General features: G+C 36.7%; 1 protein-coding gene and 1 pseudogene across 1 annotated transcript; both read left to right on the top strand.

The window, feature by feature from the left end:
* Window positions 1-150: 150 nt before the first annotated feature.
* LOC120352774 lies at window positions 151-22,673 on the top strand. The gene is made up of 8 exons (XM_039434990.1): window positions 151-233; window positions 4,319-4,497; window positions 6,191-6,342; window positions 9,026-9,229; window positions 10,530-10,730; window positions 15,511-16,031; window positions 18,036-18,198; window positions 22,601-22,673. Exons 3-7 carry the CDS (start codon window positions 6,225-6,227, stop codon window positions 18,123-18,125), a joined length of 1,134 nt encoding a protein of 377 aa, XP_039290924.1. The 5' UTR covers window positions 151-233; window positions 4,319-4,497; window positions 6,191-6,224; the 3' UTR covers window positions 18,126-18,198; window positions 22,601-22,673.
* LOC120352865 overlaps window positions 18,145-24,563 on the top strand; it is a 53,548-nt pseudogene continuing 47,129 nt past the window's right edge.

Genomic DNA, 24,563 nt, shown 5'->3' with positions numbered 1-24,563 from the left:
ACTTTTATTTTATTTTGTCCTGTCGTCAGTGACCACCCTAAGCCGTAGTTCAAGGGTTGAAGTCATTGTCAATCAATAATGTAAATAGATTTCAATAATTTATTTGTTTTTCTTTCCAGGAATATCTACCGATCATGCTACTAATACACAGATAACTGAAAAAGAAGTGATTGGAAGAAAAGCGCTACATTTGACGATAGTTCTCGTGTTATGGAGAACTAGGAGGAAATCATGTAAGTAACTTTTATTTCTCTCAGATATAATATAGTTTAATGACTTGGCAGTTTGGCATTTCTCTTAATGTTTAAATGTTTATATGTTGCGCATTTACGGCGAAACGCGCTAATAGATTTTCATGAAATTTGACAGGTATGTTCATTTTTTAATTGAGGAGTTGGGTGGAAAAACGACCTGAGTCAAGAAATCAAGTTTTGTGTAAATTGAGTTTAGAATATTTAGTACACATCTTCATTATTTCATCAGAATGCAATATTCTTGCAAGTATTTGAACTTTATTGATCTTTTTATACTATTTTCAATGCTATTATTCATAATTAGCCAGTAATCCAAGGCTAACTGATACTAATTGATATAAGGTGTGTTGTCTCAGGTCGTTTTTCCATAACCCTGGTTGTTACATGTTCAGAGGTTCAATAAAATGATGAAAAACCCGTTTCCAGAGTAGTGATAATGATAATATATTGCTCATGATATTGAATATTTAATAAGTAGGTAATAAAGATCTAAAAAATGTCATTTGGAAGTGAACAATTGAAGATGAAATTTTCATCTTGAACACGTTTCTTCCCATAATCAAGACTCTGGAATGTACATGGTACTGTTCTGTTTTTCGGGAAATTCATACACCCCAATGTTTTCAGCATCGGATTCTTCTTCAGGAGCGTCTTCTTCATTATTTCCATCATCTAGAGGATAATTGGTTCCCTTGGATGTATTAATGATCTACTTATACCATTCATTTGGTAGAGAGTTAGTTGGGAGGATATTTTTAATATTCTTTCCGAAGAATGGACATTGATATGTCCAAAGCTCCGCCAATTTATGTAGATGCATTACAATATAATCTTGTATAGTTATTCCAAATTGCTTTTTTCATATCATATACAGTTCAATAATTATTTTCTTAGTCTATATTATGTAGATTCATCTATAATTTTGCTGTATTGTAAGCTATTGTATATAAGTGTATAATCCAGTATATACTGTAATCTACATGAATAAAGTACTCAATCAATCAATCAATCAGCTTCTTCTTTTGTAAGAAAACAAAATAAGGATTTCACTGGCTGCTGGCTCACAGCTTGTCAGCTGAATAATTTCAGGTTTGCCACACAAACAAAAAATTTTCACAACTCAATCATTTTCAAGATACAACAACTTTTATGTACCAATCTATTCAGATTTAATGGCGGATAGAATGAAGCGTGTTGCGGAAAAACGACACGAGTGGCCTCGGGTCGTTTTTCTACCCAGCTCCTCAATTGCGCGTCGACGTATATACAGGTTTTTGAAAATTTTGCATTTCAAGGATAATATAAAAGGAAAAAGAGCTCCTTCATACATCAATATTAGAGTAAAAATCAGACTATAGAATTATCCATCACAAATCAGCTGACACGTGATTACACAGATGTGTGGAGAAGCCAGTCTATTGCTGTATTTCCATAAGGTCTATAGTTTCTATCAGGTACTTGTGGATGAGCATACTGCGTGAGGTCTACTGTTCACAGAACTACTAGTATTTAGGGTAATAATAATATAGAGTAACCTGGCTGTCTCAGGTCTGTTGTCAGAGTTTTCAGGCCGCACCTGATCAAACTTAAGGCCTCTGACATGTCCTAACGACTATCTTTATGCAGCCGCGACCGGCGATTAACGTGTTCATCCGAAACACGGAAGTGGACCGAGAAAAATATCTTGCACGGGCAGGAATTTGATCATTTATTCATTTATACAATAAGTACATTATCAAAATGATAGGGAGAGGAAAAATTAGATAACCTTGTGCTATTCCTCTCCCAAATTCAATAATAATTACTTGACAATAGTTGGCATGTCAGCCTGTACGCTACATACTGTTATCTTATATTATGTCTAGTCCACACTATCTCCAAGTCACTGGCCAAACTGGTAAGCTTAGCCACGTTGGTCTTGGCATCCACTCTGCCATGTGACCATTTGTGGATGCTCGGCTGGCCACTCGCCTTCGCTCGACAAAAATCCGAGTGATGACAAGCGAAGGCCAGTGAAGGCGAGCGCTGGCAAACCAGCCATCCACACTCTCGCGCTCCTTGTCATTTGTACGTATTGGGCGAGAGTGTGGATGCAGCATTAGAGCTATTGCTTACCATTAAGTGAGGTGGAACTCTAAGGCTAGGCGCACACCAGTTAGTCAAAACAAGACATGATCAGACACGTTCAGTCACAATACTTCACATAGTTGCTTATGAAGACATGTCTAATTTGTAATGACTAATCAGTGTGAGTTGCGTCTTAAGCAACTATGTGAAGTATTGTATCTGATCATGTCTTTTCTTGCCTTGACTAACTGGTGTGCGTTTAGTCTCAATACTTCACATAGCTGCTTGTGACGAAACTCCCACTGATTAGCACTGATTAGTCATTGCAATTAGACATGTCTTCATAAGCAACTATGTGAAGTATTGTGACTAAACGTGACTAGTCTTGTCTTGACTAACCGGTGTACGCCCAGCCTTTCATAAATGAAAAGTTTGAATTAGTGGCATATTGTTGGTGATTGGCCGTTTTCACACTTGCCGATTTCTCACCGACACAACACAACAAGACGTAATATTGCTCTCCAATTGTCTGATTGGGTTGGCATATCAACAATTATCCAATGGTCGTTTTTCCACTTACCGATTGTCGGCCGACATAATTTATCGTCACGACACACACAATGTCTTCCTATTGGCTAATTCTCACAACCAGCTGATGCTCAGCCAATCAGAGGACAAATCTGGGAGTCGTGAAGATGAATTCAATGTCGGTAAGTGAGAAAACGACCATTGGCTGATATTTGATAGTCAACCCAATCAGACCATTGGTAAATGATATGTCGTGTCGTGTCGGTGAGAAATCGGTAAGTGTCAAAACGGCTATTGGCTGACGGTTGATAAGCCAACCCGATCACACAATTGGAAAACAATATGTCGTGTCGGAGAGAAATTGGTAAGTGTCAAAACAGCTATTGGCTGACAGTTGATACGCCAACCCAATCAGACAATTGGAAAACAATATGTTTTGTCGTGTCGGTAAGTGTGAAAACGGCCAATCACCAACAATTTGCCACTAATTCAAACTTTTAATTTATGATTATAAGAGTTCGACCTCACTTAATGGTAAGCCATAGCTCTAATGCCGCATCCACATCCACACTCTCGCCCAATACATAGGCCTACAAATGACGACGAGCAGGAGAGTGTAGATGGGTGGTTTGCCAGTCTGCCTTGACAGAATGTCAGGGAAGAACCTAGAAAATTAAGCTGGATTACCATTAGTATCAGTGTACGTGACCTTTACATTAATTTAGCCAATAGATATTGAGATATTACATTAATTATTGGGATGTCTCAAGAAGGGTACAGAAATATGCATACTTTTTTGGAATATCTCAGTAACCATCGAATATATGATCTTGGAACCGGTTGCATTGGATTCCAAATCAAGTTTTACACCAGATTACTTCAACTTAATATATTTGTGCCACTGAAATATTATTTTCATGATTGAGATTGCATATTTTAGTTTATCATTATATTTCTAGACTAGCAGGTAGTTCGTATCCCGCGAGGGTCTAATTGAAAAGTTGATAAACTGAAAACTTGACCTACTGAAATCTTGAAGAATTCTAAATAGGCTTATAGCCATCCTCGGTAAATCAAGAATCTATCTGTAAAATACTCAATAATAATTTATATGCAGATATGTCTTGCAACTGAATAAGAGCTATTGATTTCAGTTCAAATTTATTATTAACTAGCAGGTAACCCGTGCTCGGCAAGGGGCTAATCGAAAACTTGACAAGGTGAACCTGATATCTTGAAGAATTGAACCTATATGCAGAATTTCAAGTTAATCAGTTGAGTAGTTCAGACGTGATGATGCATCATTCGTGAATTTCCTATCTCGTACGTGTATAAGCCAATTCTTTCCTTTATTATATTATAGATATATTCGCTCTGTAGGAAACATAAAAGCAGTCATTCTATTTTATTCTATAGATGATGATTATTATCGGTATATTCTTAATCCAATGTTGTTTTTTATTTTGCAGGAATCAGCTGTGTTTGAAGACAGACTACATGGTAATGGAGATGTGGAGATAAACGACAACCTGTTGAATGAGAATTTTGTGAGAAATTTTGAAGAAGAGGAGAGTCCATGGCAGAATGGCCATTATAAGCCTGTCTCAGAGATTGTCGCCTATTACAGAAGTCTAGGGGATTGGTGGAAGTGAGTACCTACATCTTTTTCAATCAGAAATACTGATACTCGTATGGCTTTTATTGGTAGGTAGTCCCATAGAGAAACAATAGCTTAAGTAGATATCCCATGGTATGGGGCGTTTATGTCGCAACTTTTATTGTTATCTCAAGCCGATTACTGTCGATTATTGTAGATTTTTACTGTTTTGACCAGGTAAGAGTGTATGAACGGCACAATATGAGAGACTACCAGCGTCATAAAGCTTCACAGGAAAGAACTACGTGGACTATCGGCTTGAGATAACAGTAAACGTTGCGAAATAAACGCCCTATACCATGGGATATCTACTTACGCTATTGTTTCTCTATGGTAGTCCCCAACGGAAGTTCTACCTCGTCTGAGTATATCATTTGAGCCGTCAATGGGCCTTAAGACAGTCATACTTCAGCCAAAAATAAAATTTTGAATGATTCTGAATATCCAAGGCTTCTTCAGTGATGAAAATAAAAGGAATACAGTAGTACTTTTTTTAGTTTTTGAGAGTTTTAATGATTGTTTTTTCAAGTGAAATGTGTTTTGAATGATAACTAAGAACTATATTCGTTTTATTTTATTATAAAATTTTGTTGGTAGAAACGATGGAATTTAGAAAAAAATATGTTGTAGGCTATAAATTGTCTTACCTATTGTAAATATAGAGGAAATATAGCATAAGAAGATATCCCCATGTTATAGGGCGTTTGAATTCCAAATTTTAAGCCAATCTTTTAGTGTTCTCATTGATTTAATTATAATCTTTTCAAATATAATACACATATCAAATTATAATTATACGTATTTATATTTGGCCGCTAATTGTAGTTTCAATCCTGATAAATAATGATACTTTGAAGATTTGAGTTTAGGTATTCAATGTATGAGTTAAGCTTGATGTTATTCTTAAGGAATGCAGATAGTTCACTATCGAACTATCTATTTATATATGATGGATACAATATAATTCTCAACTATGAATGATTGGGGAAGGAACAACAGGCTTAAAGCCCAAAACTGTTCCTTTTCCAATTTAGATTGAAATTGTCCAGAAATAGGTAATAGGTAATATCTTTGCGTTCACTGTATTACCATAGAGAAACAATAGCATAAGTAGATATCCCATGGTATAAGGCGTTTATGTCGCAACTTTTACTGATATCTCAAGCCGATTACTGTCGATTATTGTAGATTTTTACTGTTTTGGCCGGGTGAGAGTGTATAAACGGCACAATATGAGAGACTACCAGTGTCACATAGCTTTATGGGGAAGAACTACGTGGACTATCAGCTTTAGATAACAGTAGAAGTTGCGACATAAACGCCTTATACCATGGGATATCTACTTATGCTATTGCTTCTCTATGGTAATACAGTGAACGCAAAGATATTACCTATTACCTATTTCTGGACAATTTCAATCTAAATTTGGGAAAGGAATGCCCACATGAGCTTTTCGCTTGTGCTTGGGTAATGGGAAGTGCGAGGGTGAATTATGAGATGATCAAACGTCCATGTCTATTCGATGGAATCCGGCGGGATTCGAACGCGCGACCAGGTAGCACCAGCAGACTGAAAGATGCCATGCCTTAGTCGACTCGGCTATCTGGCCGGCCTAGTTTTTTAAGTCGTTCATCTGTAGTGTGTTTTGTATTACATTTTTGTAAGTTTTGTATTTCTTTTGCAGCGTTCTCCCCAAAACCGACTACACCTACAACCCCATGTCGAAGTGGTACAGGAAGGAGATTGCTCCTGGCATACCCATGATACCAAATATGGCCAGACCACCCCTACACCCATATACACCTAAGGCATCGTTTTTTGGATGGTTCACCAGAGGTCAGTATTATCTTGGAGAAGAAAAGATAGCATAAGAAGATATCTCATGGTATAGGTAATTTAGGTTCCAAATTTCACTGTTAATACAAGCTGATAGTCCTAGTAGTTCTTCGTTTTTCGGATGGTTTACAAAAGGTCAATATTATCTTGGAGAAGAAAAGATAGCATAAGAAGATAACCCTTAGTATAGGTAATTTAGGTTCCAAATTTCACTGTTAACTCAAGCTGATAGTCCTAGTAGATCTTCGTTTTTCGGATGGTTCAACAGAGGTCAGTATTATCTTAGAGAAGAAGAGATATCGCCTATTGAAATTTAGCATATGAAAAGATATAAAGAAGATAACGCATAAGAAGATGGTTTATAGAATTCATTTTATTGAGAAGAAGACGTTGTTCCTTGCTTCCTGGTCCCACCCACATCACGACTGTCGATTGTCAAACACTCAGACGATAGCAAGAGTTTACCTCATATGTTACAAATTTTATTGCCAGCTCAAGCTGATAGTTCAGGTAGCTATGTTTCGTGAAGCTATGTGACGCTGGTAGTCTCTCATACTGTGCCGTTCTTACACTTCTATCACCCCAACGACACCTTAATAACAGACAGGTTTACCTCAGTAACACTACCTCCGTAAACAAAGCCATAGTGCATTCTGGTGACGTCAGCACAGGTAGGGCTCCTACACCAATAAAAACACTAGCTGATATAGATCAGCTGAAATCAATAAATTTCTATTGGTGTGGGAGCCCTACCTGTGCTGACGTCACGAGAATGCACTATGGCTTTGTTTACGGAGGTAGTGACAGTAATCGGCTTGAAATCGACCTGAAATTGGGAAAATAGACGATGTATACCATGAGATATATTCTTATGCTATCTTTTCTCTATGAAGTTGTTGATTAACCTGTTACCCGAAAATTTAATTTTAGATAGCATCACGAAATCAAGTACTAAAAAATAATTGATTGGATTAAATCAACAAATGTTTTTCACCTAATTCACAACACAATTTGATTTTATTTTCTCTAGTATTGTCATCAAACTTGCATACAGTATAAATATGTGTTTTCCCCACTTTCATCTTCATTGAATTGTATAGTTTAGCTTACCTTGTTGAATCAAAGTTCTTTTATTGGAAGTAATAGTATCGCTTTCTGCTTTGGTACTTGTCACCGGCACTCAAACTGTGGTTTCGCTGGTTTCGCCGAATTAGTATATTATTATGCTAAAAAATTATACTTCTTATTCTAAAATATCACATTTTATAATCTGTATTTATTTGTGAACATTTTTCGTAAGGCAATAAATTTGATTCAATTTGAAGTTGTCTAGCTTAATTATTGTATCTCTATGTTGTTGTATCTAACTAAACAGAAATCAACTTAACTTTAATTCATATCTCTTTCCTTCCACAGAACAAACAAATACAAGATCATCTTTCAAAGACAAGTGTGATCCTCCTCTTAACGAAAGATCCTCCTCTTAATATGTGTGACATCCTATTAACGAAAAAATATAATTGATTATTTTAAACAATAATGAACCGTTAATATTACATAAGATTTACTGGTATCAGCTGTCCTGTAAGGCTAGGCGCACACGAGTTAGTCAAGTCAAGACTAGTCACGTTCAGTCACAATACTTCACATGGTTGCTTATGAAGACATTTCTAATTGCAATGACTAATCAGTGTATGTTGCTTCATAAGCAACTATGTGAAGTATTGTGGCTAATCGTGACTAGTCTTATCTTGACTAACTAGTGTGTGCCTACCCTTAGGCTAGGCACACACCAGTTAGTCAAGACAAGACAAGACTAGTCACGTTTAGTCACAATACTTCACATGGTTGCTTATTATGCAACTCACACTGATTAGACATGGCTTCATAACCAACTATGTGAACTATTGTGACTAAACGTGACTAGTCTTGTCTTGACTAAATACGCCCAGCCCAAAGAAGGCAGAGGCGGGGTGGAGAATAGGTAACGCTGTTCTTCTATATTTCTCTGTATAAATATAGATATATTTATACAGAGAAATATACAGAATTTATATACAGAGAAATATTTATATACAGAGAAATATACAGAGATTTATACAGAGACCGAGCGAAGTGAGGTCTAAGATTCAAGTCGACGGTTTGGCATTCTCTTTATATGTATATGTTTAAATGTTTACATGTTGCGCATTTACGGCGAAACGCGGTAATAGATTTTCATGAAATTTGACAGGTATGTTCCTTTTTTGATTGCGCGTCGACGTATATACAAGGTTTTTGGAAATTTTGCATTTCAAGTATATATAAAAGGAAAAAGGAGCCTCCCTCATACGCCAATATTAGAGTAAAAATCAGACTATAGAATTATTCATCATAAATCAGCTGACAAGTGATTACACAGATGTGTGGAGAAGCGAGTCTATTGCTGTATTTACATAAGGTCTATAGTTTCAATCAGGTACTTGTGGATGAGAATACTGCGTGAGGTCTACTGTTCACAGAACTACTAGTAATATATTTTTCTGTATATATATTTCTCCATTATCATTGGACCTCACTATAAGTGGTGTTCAGCTCTCAATGATTCTATTTCTATCTATATTAGCCATACTATCTCTATGCTGTTGTAAGGAATTTGACAAAAATGATCCCAATCTAATTTCGAGTTTCCTTTCTTTTGCAGAACAAACAAACACAAGGTCATCTGCGAGAGATAACAGTGTGTCATCCAGCTGTTCGTCAGCTGTTAAGGTTTCGTGGTATCGTCGGCTGGTGACCACAGTTGTGACAGCTGTCACCACAATTTGGGTGACAGTCACAAGTGTCACCCACATCACAGCTGGCAGAACGCACAATGTGAACGGGATACATACACAACGCCTCAAAGGTACTTGAAACTTGAATTATTAATATTGGCTGCCGTTATGGCTTCGTATAAAATGAGTGCTGCTATCCAGAGATTGTCAGTTTGGTTTAGGGTAACCGTCCACTGGAACCGTATTCAACCGATCCATTCGGCCGTGGATCGGACGAATCTGCCGGCTGTTAATTCAGCCGAATATGGTCGTCTATTGGAACCGTTTACGTCAGTCTAGTTCAGTAGTTGGCTGATTGCCAATTATTGAATCAACTACTATCATAGCCAACAAAATGTTTCATAAACAATGATTATATTCCAGTTGAATACTTAGCATCTAAGTAAGTTAGAAAGCCGGAAGCGCGCCGCGCCGCGCATCCGTGGACGCCGTGGAATTATTCTGCTGCTGGAACTATCGGGAGAATAGGGAGCAGAATTTTTCGTCTGTGGCTGCGCGCCTAGTAGGAAAGGAACGTTCCTCTGAGTGCCGCCACCTTCTCTAACGATACAGAATGGAGGCGTTGTTCGGGTGGAGAGTCATGTCCAGTACGCGGTGGTGCGGCGCGGCGCGCTCCTTGTGTGCGATGAGCAAAAACGGCGTCTCCGGTGTGCGACTGACGTGGCGGCGCGGCGCGGTGCGTTTCCTGTGTACTATTAGCTTAAACATTCCTGACTAGCAATTAGGAGGTACCGGTTCGATTCCCGGGCTGGTAAATAATTTTTTGGATAGTAGCTCTCATCGAATTTTCATCTAGCTGTTAACCCTGTTGTCAATATTTGCAGTAGCAGAAGTCTTCGGGGTGATTTACAGCATTTAATTGGGATTTTCGTTTAATAATAATTATAAGATTATAACATGATGAGATACCGTAGGATAGTAAGTTTATAATAAGATGAGATGATAAGTTTAGGTCGGGTTGCAAAAAAGCCGGATCCACATTAAATAAAACTACTATCAATATTTTTTTTGTATCATATAAATACAATATTTTCTTCTTCTTCTTCTTCATCATCATCATCATCATCATCATCATCATCATCATCATCATCATCATCATCATCATCATCATCTTCTTCTTCTTCTTCTTCTTCTTCTTCTTCTTCTTCTTCTTCTTCTTCTTCCTCTTCTTCTTTTTTCAGGGTTCAGGCATATCTGCCTGTTCCGAACCTCATATCTGCCCATCATTTTCCTTGGACGGCCTCGGTCTCTCTTGCCTGAGAGAAAGATATAAGCCTAGAGAAATATAGAAATAATACAGAGAAATATAAGCCTAATATTCTATATTCATAGAATAATATAGATAATAATTGAATCTCGATTGTTTTGCAGGTCGTCAGCTGTTCCAAGAGTCAAACACCTGGTGGAGACTGCCTTTCGTCTGGTTGTATAGGCTGATGATGAACATACTGGCCGTTGACATTGGAATCCTAGCGGCTGTCAGGCGTAGTGCCAACAAGCTACGCAGTTCCAGGACGGGAGTCGAACTGGTCACCATCTTGCTGCTTCTGTTGCCTTTGATACTGTTTTTCGGTGAGTTATGATCTATATATATATAAAAGCGAAATGGCACTCACTGACTGACTGACTGACTCACTCACTCACTCACTCACTCACTCACTCGCAGAACTAAAAATCTACCGGACCAAAAACGTTCAAATTTAGTAGGTATGTTCAATTGGCCCTTTAGAGGCGCACTAAGAAATCTTTTGGCAATATATTAACTCTAAGGGTGGTTTATAAGGGTTTAAAGTTCGTCTTTTAACATGTATATTCTTCTTCTCCCAATCTCTTAATTATAATTGAAATGTCCATATCATATGTTATTATAGATCTATAATCTAGAGAGAGTACCTCTTCGAAACAGTTGTTAACTGGTAACTAAATTGATAATTTTGTCAGGTTGGCATTAAGTTGAATTGAAATACATTTATCGCGGAAAAATTTATTGGGCACTGCTACTTCAATCAGAGCTATTCCTGGGAATATTATATTACTAGCCGTCAGAATCGCTTCGCTCGCCATATCCGTTTAGCCAGACGTTTAGTCTGGATCCCCGACTGGATTTTTCTAACATATGATAAAAATGCTCAAATGAAAAATGTAGGCGGCGAAGCGAGCCTGCTGATCTCATTCATGGACGATCCAGTCGGGGGTCCAGGGGGCGGAGCCCCCAGGCTAGACGGATATGGCGAGCGAAGCGAGCCTGACGGCTAGTGAATTTTATAAAACCTCAATTATAATAATTATATTATTGAATGTATTGTATAACATTTTACAAATAGTACAGTATAGTAAATACAATAATTGAGGAGTTTGATGGAAGAAGGGCACTAAGAACTTTAGGCCCTTTTTCCGTCAAAGTGCTTTTCGGATTGCCGCCATCTTTTCTATATGTCTACAAAATTTCATACCTCTATGTTTTTTCTGAACGATGCGACGACGATTTTAAGAAGGCAGTGTCAAGCATTTGAGCGGGGTTTCTAGGTCACATAGGCTCTCTACTCTACACGTGGTATTTGGGCATGCACGTTTGCAATGAACAATAATGATTGTTGTAAATCGGAGTGTTCGCAAAAAATACATGATGAAATTAAATCGAAAATATGTGAAAATTGTTACTCAACATTTGGGACTGTTCTTGGTTACAAAAGTTATTCTGACATTGGTGGGCCCACTTCATTTTAGTTCCTGAAACCCCATTTTGATAGTGCTATTTTGTTTGTAAAAGCTCAGCCAGGAACACTCTCTAAACCAAAAGTTGCTAATCCGAAAAGTTTATTTCCTTTCCTACCTGAAGATAAAATATCTTTTTTTCATGAACCTTTCACATCAGTGGTTCATAATGCCTCAGATGGTGAGGAAAGTGATGCTAGTTCTGATAATGAATAGTAGGTTAATTAAGATGAAATGTTTGCTTTTTTATTTAAAAATACTTTTTTCTATTAAAATATTTAATAAGTTTATTCCATATCAATAAATAAGAATGAAAAATCTTAGTTTATCCACTTCATTTGGAACATTTCCTAGAAAAATCACTTTGATGGAAGAAGGGCCTCTGTAATGCTTTTTATCCAATATTAAACAATGTAGGAAGTGATTCTCAGTTATTGTAGCACATTACTGGACAAATTAAACTTGAAGTTTCATTTAATCAGATTACTAGCTGATACACAAGATAATAGTTTCCTATAAATCACTTTGAAATCTTTGACAGCGTTTTTCTCAAAATATGGTTTTAGCACATGGGCCCTTCTTTCATCAAACTCCTCTATTTTTGTTCTGTAATTCACTCTTGTAAATACGCACACAACAACAGATATACGAACGAAAAATTAAACATGTTGACGTGAGGAGACGGACGGACGACTCTGAGTTAGAAAACTAACTAAAAAATTTTTCCTACAGTTACGTTGAAAAGTGGCCATTGCTGCACTGATTACAGAACGCAAAGAATCACTTTTCCGCTCTAGTGCGGGAAAAATTTTTCTGCACTCCAGATTTGCAACATGGCAACGCAAAATACTTAGTAGGTTATATGGAGCAACAGTGCAGCAAAATCAAAATGAAGTTGGTAACACTGACTGCTGTGGCTGCTATAGTGAGCAGAGGTGCAACCAAGCACAACGCGCTAATTATTAAGTACCTATATATTATAACAAGGACAACATTTTATTCAATTTGACAATAAATTAAGGTTTTTATCAATAATAAAATTACACAGAAAAACATTTGATGCATTTCAGGCAATTTTACCCATAATTACCCACTTTTCATATTAAATGGTAACTGTAGGAAAAACTTAATGTGAAATACGTGCGCAAAGTTCCTCTGCTGCACTCAAGAAACCATTCCACCCTCGCCTACGGCTCGGGCGTAAACGTTTCTTTCGGTGCAGCAAACTGTCACTTTGCGCACTAGTTGCACAAATAACTATAAATGCACTGAAAAGTTATATTCTCACATTGCACAGTGGGTTATATTATGTCATAAGTCATAACCCATGAGATGTACAAAACTGCTTTATCAGTAAATAATGACAATGGGCCATATGAACAAAGTTGAGCATTTGCTTATACTTCTAAAATATGGAGCATTAGCTTCATTTTCTATGAATAAACGTGAGCAAAACCTTTTGCTCATGCTCATCAAAAAAATAGTTCGAGCATTTGCTCAAAAGTAAAAGCTTTTGCTCAAAATTGTATGAATAAACTAGAGCATTTGCTCAACTTTTGAAGCAAATGCTTCAAAAGAGGTGAGTCTAGTCTAGAGCAGCTTATCACCTTTTGCTCATAGTAAAATGGCTCAACTAATTCGTTTGAGGAAGACGAAACTATACCAGATACGATCACAACCAATAGTTGAGAACTATAAAACTCTTTTTAGATTCAACCATGATACATATCACCATTATCCCTACAAAAGAATAAATACAAAAGATAGCCATCACAAAATAGGAAATAGGTATTTAAGAAGATGAAAGTGTAGACGATTATAAGAAGGCTATTGATATTATAAGAATATGCTGAAGATTTTTATAGAGATGACATTTTTTCACGCTATTATTTCAAAATTCTAAACTCAACTAACCTAAAACTCTATTCATAAATAGAAAACAGAGCAGACGACGCAAACACAAGCGGTGCACCCTATTTGCATATTTAGCGCTTCCGTGAGCTATAAAAACAAACTAAGGCTACAAAAGCGAATCAGCTGATGAAAAATCTCTAAAATACGTGAGCATTTGCTCCAGAGTTCAGGAGCATAAGGTAAGAGTAAAAGGTAAAGCTTATCTTATATGGATGCATATGAGCAAATGCTTTTGCTTCTACCTTTTGCTCATGAGCAAAACCTTATGCTCCATGCTCTTGCTCATGAGCATTCGCTCTGGTTTTATTCATATGGGCCATTATCTTAATATTATAAGTGTTGGGAAAAATGTTTTGTCAAATATGTGTTTGCACACTTGTTGTATAAATAGCTATTAAATATTATAAATAATATCGGCGCACCGAGCTTCGCTCGTTATTTATTTATTGACTTTTGATAAACCGAACAAAATTCTTTAAAATGATTGGGGAAGTACTAACAGGCACAGCCCAAAACTGTTTCTTTCCCGAATTTTGATTTATACACTATAAAAATAGTCCAGAAATTAGGTTATGTTCCATACACTTGAATTCAGGTTCAATTTTGGTGAAAACCGTTAGAGCCGTTTTCGAGATCCGTAAAACATAAATAACCAGATATTATAAAAATAACCAGATAAAAAAATAACCAGATATACATAGTCTGTATAATAAGTAACCGGACTGACCTCAGGAAATTTTTTATGGGCAAAATATGTATAATTTTTCATTAGATATCTTCAAAGTAGTCCCTATTGGAGTCGATAACACGCTGATACCGGATTTTCAAATCCCTGAACGCTCCCTGGAAGTCGGCAACCTCTATGCTGTCTAGAGCCCTCGTCGTAGCACGTTGAACGTTTTCCAGAGTCCCGAACCGCGTCCCCTTAAGTTGTCTCTTGATCTTGGGGAACAAAAAGAAGTCCGGTGGTGCCATATCCGGGCTGTAAGGAGGATGTGGCAACGTTACCCTCGACTGTTTGGACAACTGCTCGGTGACGAGCAGGCAGGTGTGCGACGGAGCATTGTCATGATGGAGGATTCACGAATCGGCAAACCCCAGGACGGACTCGATGAACCCGGGCGGTTAGTCGACGGAGCACCTCTCTGTAGTACTGGCCGTTCACAAAGAGTTTGTCCGGCTGTCCGGGGATTGCCGATTCGTGAATTCTCCATCATGACAATGCTCCGTCGCACACCTGCCTGCTCGTCACCGAGCAGTTGGCCAAATATTCGAGGGTAAAGTTGCCACATCCTCCTTACAGCCCGTTAATGGCACCACCGGGACATCTTTTTGGTCCCCAAAATTAAGAGACAACTTGAGAGGACGCGGTTCGGGTCTCTGGAAAACGTTCAACGTGCTACGACGAGGGCTCTAGACATCATAGAGGTTGCCGACTTCCAGGGAGCGTTCAGGGATTGGAAAATCCGGTATCAGCGTGTTATCGACTCCAATGGGGACTACTTTGAAGATATCTAATGATAAATTGTACATATTTTGCCAATAAAAAATTTCCTGAGGTCAGTCCGGTTACTTATTATACAGACCCTGTATAAATACAGAAATTGATCGCTTAATATAATAGGATAACTTGAAAACAGAAAAAAACAAATCACGTTATGCCTGCAAACTTTCAAACTTGTACTAAGACATCCTCAAAACTCATAACCCTTCTTGTTTACAGGTTTCTACCGTGACCAATTCCCCCACCACAAGTCATTACTTGTTGACACAGTGGAGAGCAGTAGATCATGGATATCTTCATCTCTTTCTGGCATCTTTGGATTGATACCTTCATCTCTGTCCAACATCTTTGGATCGGGATATGAGATGATATCGTCATCTCTTTCTGGCGTTATTGGATGGATATCTTCATCTTTCTCCAACATCTTTGGATCGGGATATGAGTTGATATCGTCATCTCTTTTTGGCATAATTGGATGGATATCTGCAACTCTGTATAACACCTTTGGATCGGGATATGAGTTGATATCGTCATCTCTTTCTGGCATACTTGGATGGATATCTGCATCTCTTTCTAGCATCTATGGAAGGGGATCTGGGATGTTTTCTTCAGTGTGTTCCTATTGGAGCCAGTCTCAGCGTAGCTGTGAGGCGGGATATTTTGATATGTTGATTGATAGTATATCCAGCGGCCTTGTAACAGTGGGACAGTCTGCATGGCAGTTTATGCTGTATTTGTATGTAAGTATCCAGTTCATACAAAGTTTATTAATATCTTTCTATTATTAAAATTCAATCATTTGAAAATTTGTATTTAAGTGATAAGTCTAGTTCAGTTTTATTTACTTTTATTTATTTATTCAACAAAATTTATTGAATCAATACAATATAATAAACCACTTTTTAATAATAAAAAAGAACGACTAGCAGTCAGATTTTTTCAATAAATTAATTTATTCACTTACTGTGACAACCAGATCTGTCTGTGGAAGATGGCGGACCTGCCAAAAGATTTCGTTATCACAGTAAGGGAACAAATTTATTTATCGAAAAAATCTGACTACCAAACGTTCTTTTTATTAGTAAAAAAGTGATTTAATAATAAACAGTTTGTGATTGAAATCAACATTGAAGAGCAATATAATACCCAAGGAACAGAAATAATCATTCAAAACTTCTCTGCTTCCGAATTTTGATAAATTGTTCAAGTAGAGATTATTTAAAACATTCCTTGAAAGATGCCACTTTTCACATAAATAATAATAATTATATACACTATCAGTTTTTAACTTTGTGTTCTTGCATGCCCGCCGCAAACTTACTTACTTCTCAGATCTTCAGGTCTTTATAACCCTTGGCCTCCCTGACATAGCCTCTCCATCTGACTCGATCCTCGGCCTGCCTCCTCCAGTTACGAACTCCAAGCGTCCTTAGATCGCATTCCACATCATCCGTCCATCTATTTCTTGGTCGACCTTTTCTTCTTCTGTTAGCCTATATATTTTTTCCTTCCATATACATTTCATCACTCTTCCATCTCCCATTCTCAACACATGCCCCATCCATCTCATTCTGCCAGCTTTAATGAACCGCTCAATGTCTTTATTGTTTCATTCTCAAAAACAGGGTCCATGATTCTTCTCACCAAATTTCTTTCAAAAATTCTCAGTCTTTGCATATCTCCAGCAGTAAGCCCCCATGTTTCCGATCCGTAACACACAACAGGCCGCACCAATTCTTTGTATAATTGTAATTTTGTAGCTCCGCCGCAAACAACATCCAGCTAAATCCATGGCTGGACGACAATCGGGTTGACATTGCGATGACAGAATTGAATAATATTTTATATTTTTGTCCAGTGTTTTAATCACTAAATAGACGATTGAACAAAAAATGTTTCAATGAAATTATGCAGCACAACACAGCACAAGATAATGAAATATGGAAATCACAGACACAGTAGGTGATGTATTAGGTGATGATTAGGGTAATAGATATATAGTGAGGTCCACGTTATAATGGCAGTTTTTGATTAGCAATGGTATTGCTATCCTTGTCTATCATTCAATAAAGCAAATAGAGCTATCTCTTTCTCGCTTTGTTCTGATGCCAGATTTTCTTTTAACAATGTAGAATTTATAATTAACTAACAAAATATTTCATCTTAATAATTAAAATTCATTATGAAATTATTGAAAAATATACTTTCTTGCTTAATAAAATATAATTGATTATTTTAAACGAGAATGAACAGTTACATACTACATTAATAAACCTGTATCAGCTACCGTCTATAGAAGGCATTGACAAGACATTGATCGGAAACGTTGATCTTCTATCTTTCTCCAACGTGGACCTCACTATAGTTTTAGATTTTTTGTATAAATCTGTTGTAGCATAATTTTGTATTAATTTGATGATAACCTCGACACATATTATATAATGAGGTGTCATTTTGAAAACGTTGTATAATGTTAGGCTATATTTTTGAAAATGTATAAAAAATAATATGTAATATTCCTGAATTTATGAATGAACTTCTCTGGGTAAGTCGTTCAACATCCAGAGAAATTATTGTTAATAGTAGTAGTAGTAGCTACTAGTTATAAAGCTAAATAATCAAATAGAACTAAATTGTTGTAATTTGTAAAGTGTGTTCTATAATTTAGAACTAAATTATACAGCACACTATGTATAGAACAATAAAATAGAAAATAAAGTTGAATTCTGGTTGTTTGCTTTCAGAGTTTCCTGCTACTCTTACCAACCCTCCTGCCATCTCCCCTCCACGGCAACCATTGCAACTGGTTCTGTTGCCAAGATGGCGGCCACTAATGACCACTTGCAACCAGCAATGAGTCGTGAACAGCTGATTGGTATCGTACAGGAGGCGGTTCGGAGTACACTCAAACAGGACTCGGCCTCAGTTGGAGATGATACTGTACGGAGTGAGAAGTTGAAAGTGGTGCTGGATCAGGTTAGAGAAATGGTTATTTATCTTATTTATTAACTTATTTAAAATTAATTTCAATACCAAGAATAAGGTGGGAGGATGAAGTGAGAGACGATCTCCAAAAAATGGGATGTATAGGATAGACAGAGGACCGAAAAGAGTGGAGAGCTGTAGTGGGGCGGCCAACGCTCATATTGGGCTGTAGTCCTAAAAAACATTAATTTCATTTATTCGTTAATGGTTTGTTTATTTATTGATCAATTAGTTTGTTCATTAGTTCATTCAGTCATCTATACTTCCATCCATGAACTTCCTAATTCATTCATTAGCCGGCCGGGTTGGTCTAGTGGTAAGGAGAGCTACAAACTTCGGTCTGCTAGCACCGCCTTGTTCGTGGGTTCGAATCCCGCATATGGCATGGACGTTTGATTATCTCATCCTTGACCAATGCCCTTCCATTACCCTCGCACAAGCAAAAGCGCATGTGGGTAATAAATTATCCCCAATAAATAAAAAAAATAAATTATTCTTTGAATTATTCATGCATTAGTAGCGAATTAAGTCATTTCTCAATTCATGCGTTCCTTATTCGTTCATCCATCAAGGTCTATAAATACAGGTCATGACACTCGTGCTTCTTATGGAGCGGCCATTTTATGGGGTCTTCATGGCGGTACATTGAAAATTCAATTCAATTTGCTCGTAACAAAAATATTCATTTTAAAAACAATATTCTGGTTCAGATAATATGTGAATTCAGGTTTTCAATTTTTAATAATGAAATTTCAATAATAAATGCTTTAATTCTTCATTTATTTATTATAAAAAATTGTTCTTATTCTTGTAACTTAAGGATTAAGATTCATAAGGCATTGGTACAAGACAGAATATGCGAGGCCAACTTCAAAAAGAGTTTTAAGTTCCCGATCAATTAAATCTGAAAATCAACAATTCAATACCTAGTTAGAATCTAAGTATTATTATTCTGTCGGAACAATTTATTTTACAATTCAAAGCCAAGCAATATCCCTTGAACAATGTAACAAAATAACACATCATGTTATGTTCAATCTATAATGTAACAGCTGTTAAATTTGAAAATTGGTGAACTAGGACACCATAAAATGGCGATTTTGCAATGCATCACGGGATTGTGTCATGATCTGTATTTATAGACCTTGATCCATTCATTAATTCATACTGCTGTGTAGTATATCATTTCATTTCGTTATTTTTTAATGTTAGGAACATTCATATTATTTAATTCACTATTATTTAATAAAGTCACTAACGGCAGGACATGCATGATAAACATGCATGTACATACAAATGTTTATCATGCATGTTCTATCGTTAGTGCCCAGCCTTAGGCTTGTATCAAATTAGGTCGCCAGAGAGCAACCATTGGCCGTTTTCACACTTGCTAATTGTCTGCCGAAACTCATAGTTATTGTCCTCTCATTGACCAATTTTCAGCAACAGCTGATTTTTAGCCAATCGGAGGACACCTCTGATAAATGCTAGCCGACAATCGGTAAGGGTCAGATCACATTGAGCGTTTTTCAAGCGTTTTTAGAGTCGGCAGGGCAGGAAGCTCTCCGATTGGCTAATTGGGTTGTCGTCTGAAAACACGTTCAAAATAGCTTGAAAAATCGCCTAAAGTCTCTTGAATAAACGCTTAATGTAGTTTGACCCTGTGTGTGAAAACGACCATTGGATTGTAGGGAAGTTGAATGCACTGATGCTGGTACAGTTTTTAAATTTTGTGGACCGCCTTGCTTGCTTTCATGGCTTATAAATTTTGTTTGATTTGATAGGTGTTGGCAGAGAAGGTGAAAAATTGGGATCCCAGTGTGATGTTGACCAGTGACCAATGGAGAGCTGCTGTCAAGGAGGCTGTGCATATTTACCATGTCGAGAACCCCAATAAGGTTAGTAATATAGGCTTACAATTGTTACGATTCACGTTTAACAGTCAGTTAATATATTAACAGAGAGAAAAGATAGCATTAAAGCCATATACCATGGGATATCTTCTTATGCTATCTAAAGGTGCGTACAGATTTACGCGCCGCGAACATGAGCAATTCACTTTTAATCAGCTGATGCCAAGCTTCTATATCTGTATCTTACCGTTACTGTAAAAATACAGATATAGTCAGCTGATTAAAAGTGAATTGCTCATGTTCGCGGCGCGTATATCTGTACGCACCTTTATGCGTTCTTTTCTCTATGGTATTAGTTGAATAGAAAACAATTTTGTCAAATTTATTTATGTGCAACTAAATCACACGCTTTTTTGTTGTGAAAGCATTGCTGTCGTATTGAGTGAATTTGTTTTCAGAGAGATTGTTGAACATTGCTAATTATATCTTTAATATGTGAATATTTCCTATTTTAGTGATATATTTCTTCTATGTTTGGTTTTGAAGCATCTAAATTTAAAAATCTACTCTGTGAAAATAATTAAGGACTGAAAATTTTGTGAAGTGAACAACTACAAGACTTAACCTATTTCGGACTATGTGCAACCTTAGGCCTATCTAAATTTAGGAGAGAAATAGCACAAGGTTAACTTTTTTTTTCTCTCCCTATCATTTTGATGTACTCATTGTATGAATCAATAAATGAATTGATATTAAATAAATCAATGATCTATCTTGAATATTGTCAAGGTGGTGCAGAGGAAACGCATGTTTTTCGAACCGCCAGTACTCGACGACGCGAGGGTGTATTGTCCTTGAAGGAATGTTGGCAGACGGCCCATACTATCACAGAATAGATACAGAATGGATACTGTCAAACGCCTATTTAACCAATGCTTTTTACAAGGCACAAATACAAGACACGTCACGTGACCTTAGGAAGTGTTCCAATCCTGGTCTTCTGATTGGCTAGCGCCAGTGAACGAGACCGATTGACCGGGATCAGTAAAGTGATCCGAACCTCCCATGAATACTATTACAATGCTGAACTTTCTTTCAAGATGGCGGATTTTTCCGGATACTAGCGGACTTTCCATTCTGTATTGTATTCTGTGCTCATATTATGCCGTTTCAGTCGCTATGAAGCGTTGGAACGTACAACATCGTGTGTTCGCTGTCGAGCAATTCTTTTAGAAACAATGAATCTGTAGTCATAGTTCAACGTCTTTTCCGTCAATGTTTTAGAGTTGGACGTCGAGGTGCAGTGCCTGATCCAAATACTGTACTCCGATGGGTTGCAGCGTTTAGAAGTACTGGTTCTGTGATGAAAAAGAAACCACCTGGTCTTCCCCGTTCAGTTCTTACTCCGGGAAATGTAGAACGAGTCAGAACGGCAGTTGTTACTAGTCCTAGACGATCGACAACACGACATGATCTCAGAACTAGGACGACACTGACTCGGTCTACATTTTCAGGGGTAAGAACTGAACGGGAAAGACCAGGTGGTTTCTTTTTCATCACAGAACCAGTACTTCTAAACGCTGCAACCCATCGGAGTACAGTATTTCGATCAGACACTGCACCTCGACGTCCAACTCTAAAATATTGACGGAAAAGACGTTGCACTGTGACTACAGATTCATTGTTTCTAAAAAACTGCTCGACTGCAAACACATGATGTTGAACATTCCAACGGTCCATAGCGACTGGAACCATATAATTATGGGCCGTCTGCCACCTTTCGTTCAAGGATAATGCCCCCTCCCGTTGTCGAATACTGGCGGTTCGAAAAACATGCGTTTCCTCTGCACCACCTTGTACTACTGTATTGGTTATCATCCAACATTAGAATGCCGATTCCTATCGCCCCGTGATATATTTAGTCCTACATAACATTGATCCAAATATATTTTTTATTCTATTTGAAGTAAGTTGGAAGTTTTAACGTTAAATCAATCACTGGTTAATCGTTTTAGTTTCTGATGTGTAAATAAATGTTAACGTGTGAACGTGATTCCTGTAGCACGTTTATTAGATTATTAATAATGTAGGTAATGCTGTACTTAATACTGCATGATGTACTTATTGTATGAATGAATAAAGAATACTATGATTTTACTCCATGTCCCATTCAAACTACAGTGAATTGGTCATTGTAAGTCAATCAAGGTTACCTCAATAAATCACATAAATACTTTTCCAGAATGTTAGAGGTATTGCTTGCTTGAGGGATTCAATTTTGAGGTCAATAACAGGCTGTCTTGATAGAATACGGATCTCTGGGTAGACTGTATTTCAATTTATAGTCAAAGCCGTATTCCGGACTCAATTATTACAAACCAATGTAGATTATGAAATGTTAAAAAAAACTTATGTTCTGTTATATTTTTGTAACATGTTTTGCTCTCATTTTAACTGAATGTGTCTCATTTCAGGAAGGAGAGATCATCAATAGAAGAATTGATATAATTGAAAAGGAGCTGAATGATCGCATCACTAAGGTAGAGTTAAGGTTATTGATAGTATAAATAAAAATAGAAATCTAAGTATGATAATGGCATCATATAGCCGAAACATGTTCTGAGTAAACAATTCTAAAGAGGGTACTTAGATTTCTATTTTTATTTATATTGAAGAGTAGCCCTAACGGAAAAAAGACTTATTGATAGTAATATTCTATTATAATATAACAGGTAAATGCCATTTTCCTCGGTATTTTTTTTTTTTTTTTTTAAGATTACGTCCTAAAGACTCCAGTCATGGAGTATAAGACAAGTCATGTTATTACATAATAATTCTAACACTAAGTAGTTCAACCTAGTTTAGGTTTGAAAGGAATTCTTGTACACTATAAAAAGCTCTATCAACTAAATATTTTTAATTTGTTTTTTGAAAATCTTCAAATCATCATTACTTTTCAAGATTTGAGGTAGCTTGTTATAAAATTTCCTACCAATATAATCTGGTTTTTGTTCAAATAACCTACTATTGTGACCCATTATATGATAATCTGCTCTGTTTCGCGTATTATACTCATGAACATCTGAATTCTGGATCACACCACTCGTTTTCACATGCATTACAACTTCATATACATACAAAGATGGCACAGTTAATAGACCAAGCTTTTTAAATAAAGGCCTACAAGAGTCTAACCTATTCACTTTCTCTATACATCTGAGTGCCTTCTTTTGAATCTTATCACCCTGTCCATATTTTGTTGAGATGAATTACCCCATACTAAAATAGCATACCTAATATGAGATAGTATAAGTCCATGGTAAGCAGTTAACAGTAGTTTTTTATCATTCAGCCTAGCAAGCTGCCGCAGGACAAATACCCCAGATGATATCTTATTACATATCCTCTCAATGTAAGGATGCCATGTTAATTTCCTGTCCAATAAAATTCCCAAGAATGCTACTTTCTCTTCTTGGTCTAATTCATTTTCCTCTACAAACACATTTATTTCTCTATCCTCTACTGAATTATATTTACTTTTGAATTGTAGGAATTGACATTTCTTACTATTTATTGTTAATTGCCTTTGCTTCAAGAATTGGACAATTGACTGTACTCCAGTAAAAGCATTTATTTCTAGACTATCTAATAAATAATTGTTAAAGATAAGCGATGTGTCATCAGCAAACAACAGAGCTCTGTGATCTTTTAACTCTTTTGGTAATTGGTTCACATACAACAGAAACAGTAAGGGACCCAGAATTGAGCCTTGAGGTACTCCAGCCTGGACCTCCAGTTTTTGAGATTTAATTTTTACTATTTCATTCCCATCCACCTTGGTAAGCTCAACACACTGGTTTCTACCTATGAGATATGATTCAAACCATTTTAGTTCTATACCATTCACACCTACAGTTTTTAGTATTTCCAATAATATTCTATGGTTCACACAATCAAAAGCTTTGGATAAATCAAGAAATATTGCGGCTGCCTTCTCACCTGAATCTATTATATCTATTAGTCTTTCAACAAGGGATACTATTGCAGTCTTAGTAGATTTCCCTTTCTGGAACCCATGCTGTTCATCACATATGAAATTAATTTCTTCCAGGTGCATCAATAGCCTATTTAAAACTACTCTTTCAAAAATTTTACTTATTACATTTAGAATACTAATGGGTCTATAATTTTCAACTCTTTCAGAATCACCGCTCTTGAAAATTGGCAAAATTTTTCCTTGTTTCAGATCATCAGGGAAAATACCCTGCTCTAGTGAAGTATTAAGGAGATGCAATAAAGGGTCCAGTAATTCATTTTCACATTCTTTTAAAATTTTGCTTGAGACCCCATCCAATCCTACTGTTTTTTTGTTATTCAAATTTTTTATTATTCTTGACAACTCATCTCTTGATAATGGATGAAATTTAAATACCT

Source organism: Nilaparvata lugens, chromosome 8 (genome assembly GCF_014356525.2).
Source record: "Nilaparvata lugens isolate BPH chromosome 8, ASM1435652v1, whole genome shotgun sequence".
NCBI lineage: Eukaryota > Metazoa > Arthropoda > Insecta > Hemiptera > Delphacidae > Nilaparvata > Nilaparvata lugens.
The sequence above is the reverse complement of the archived record's forward strand: the minus strand, read 5'-3'. Positions and strand labels throughout refer to the sequence as shown.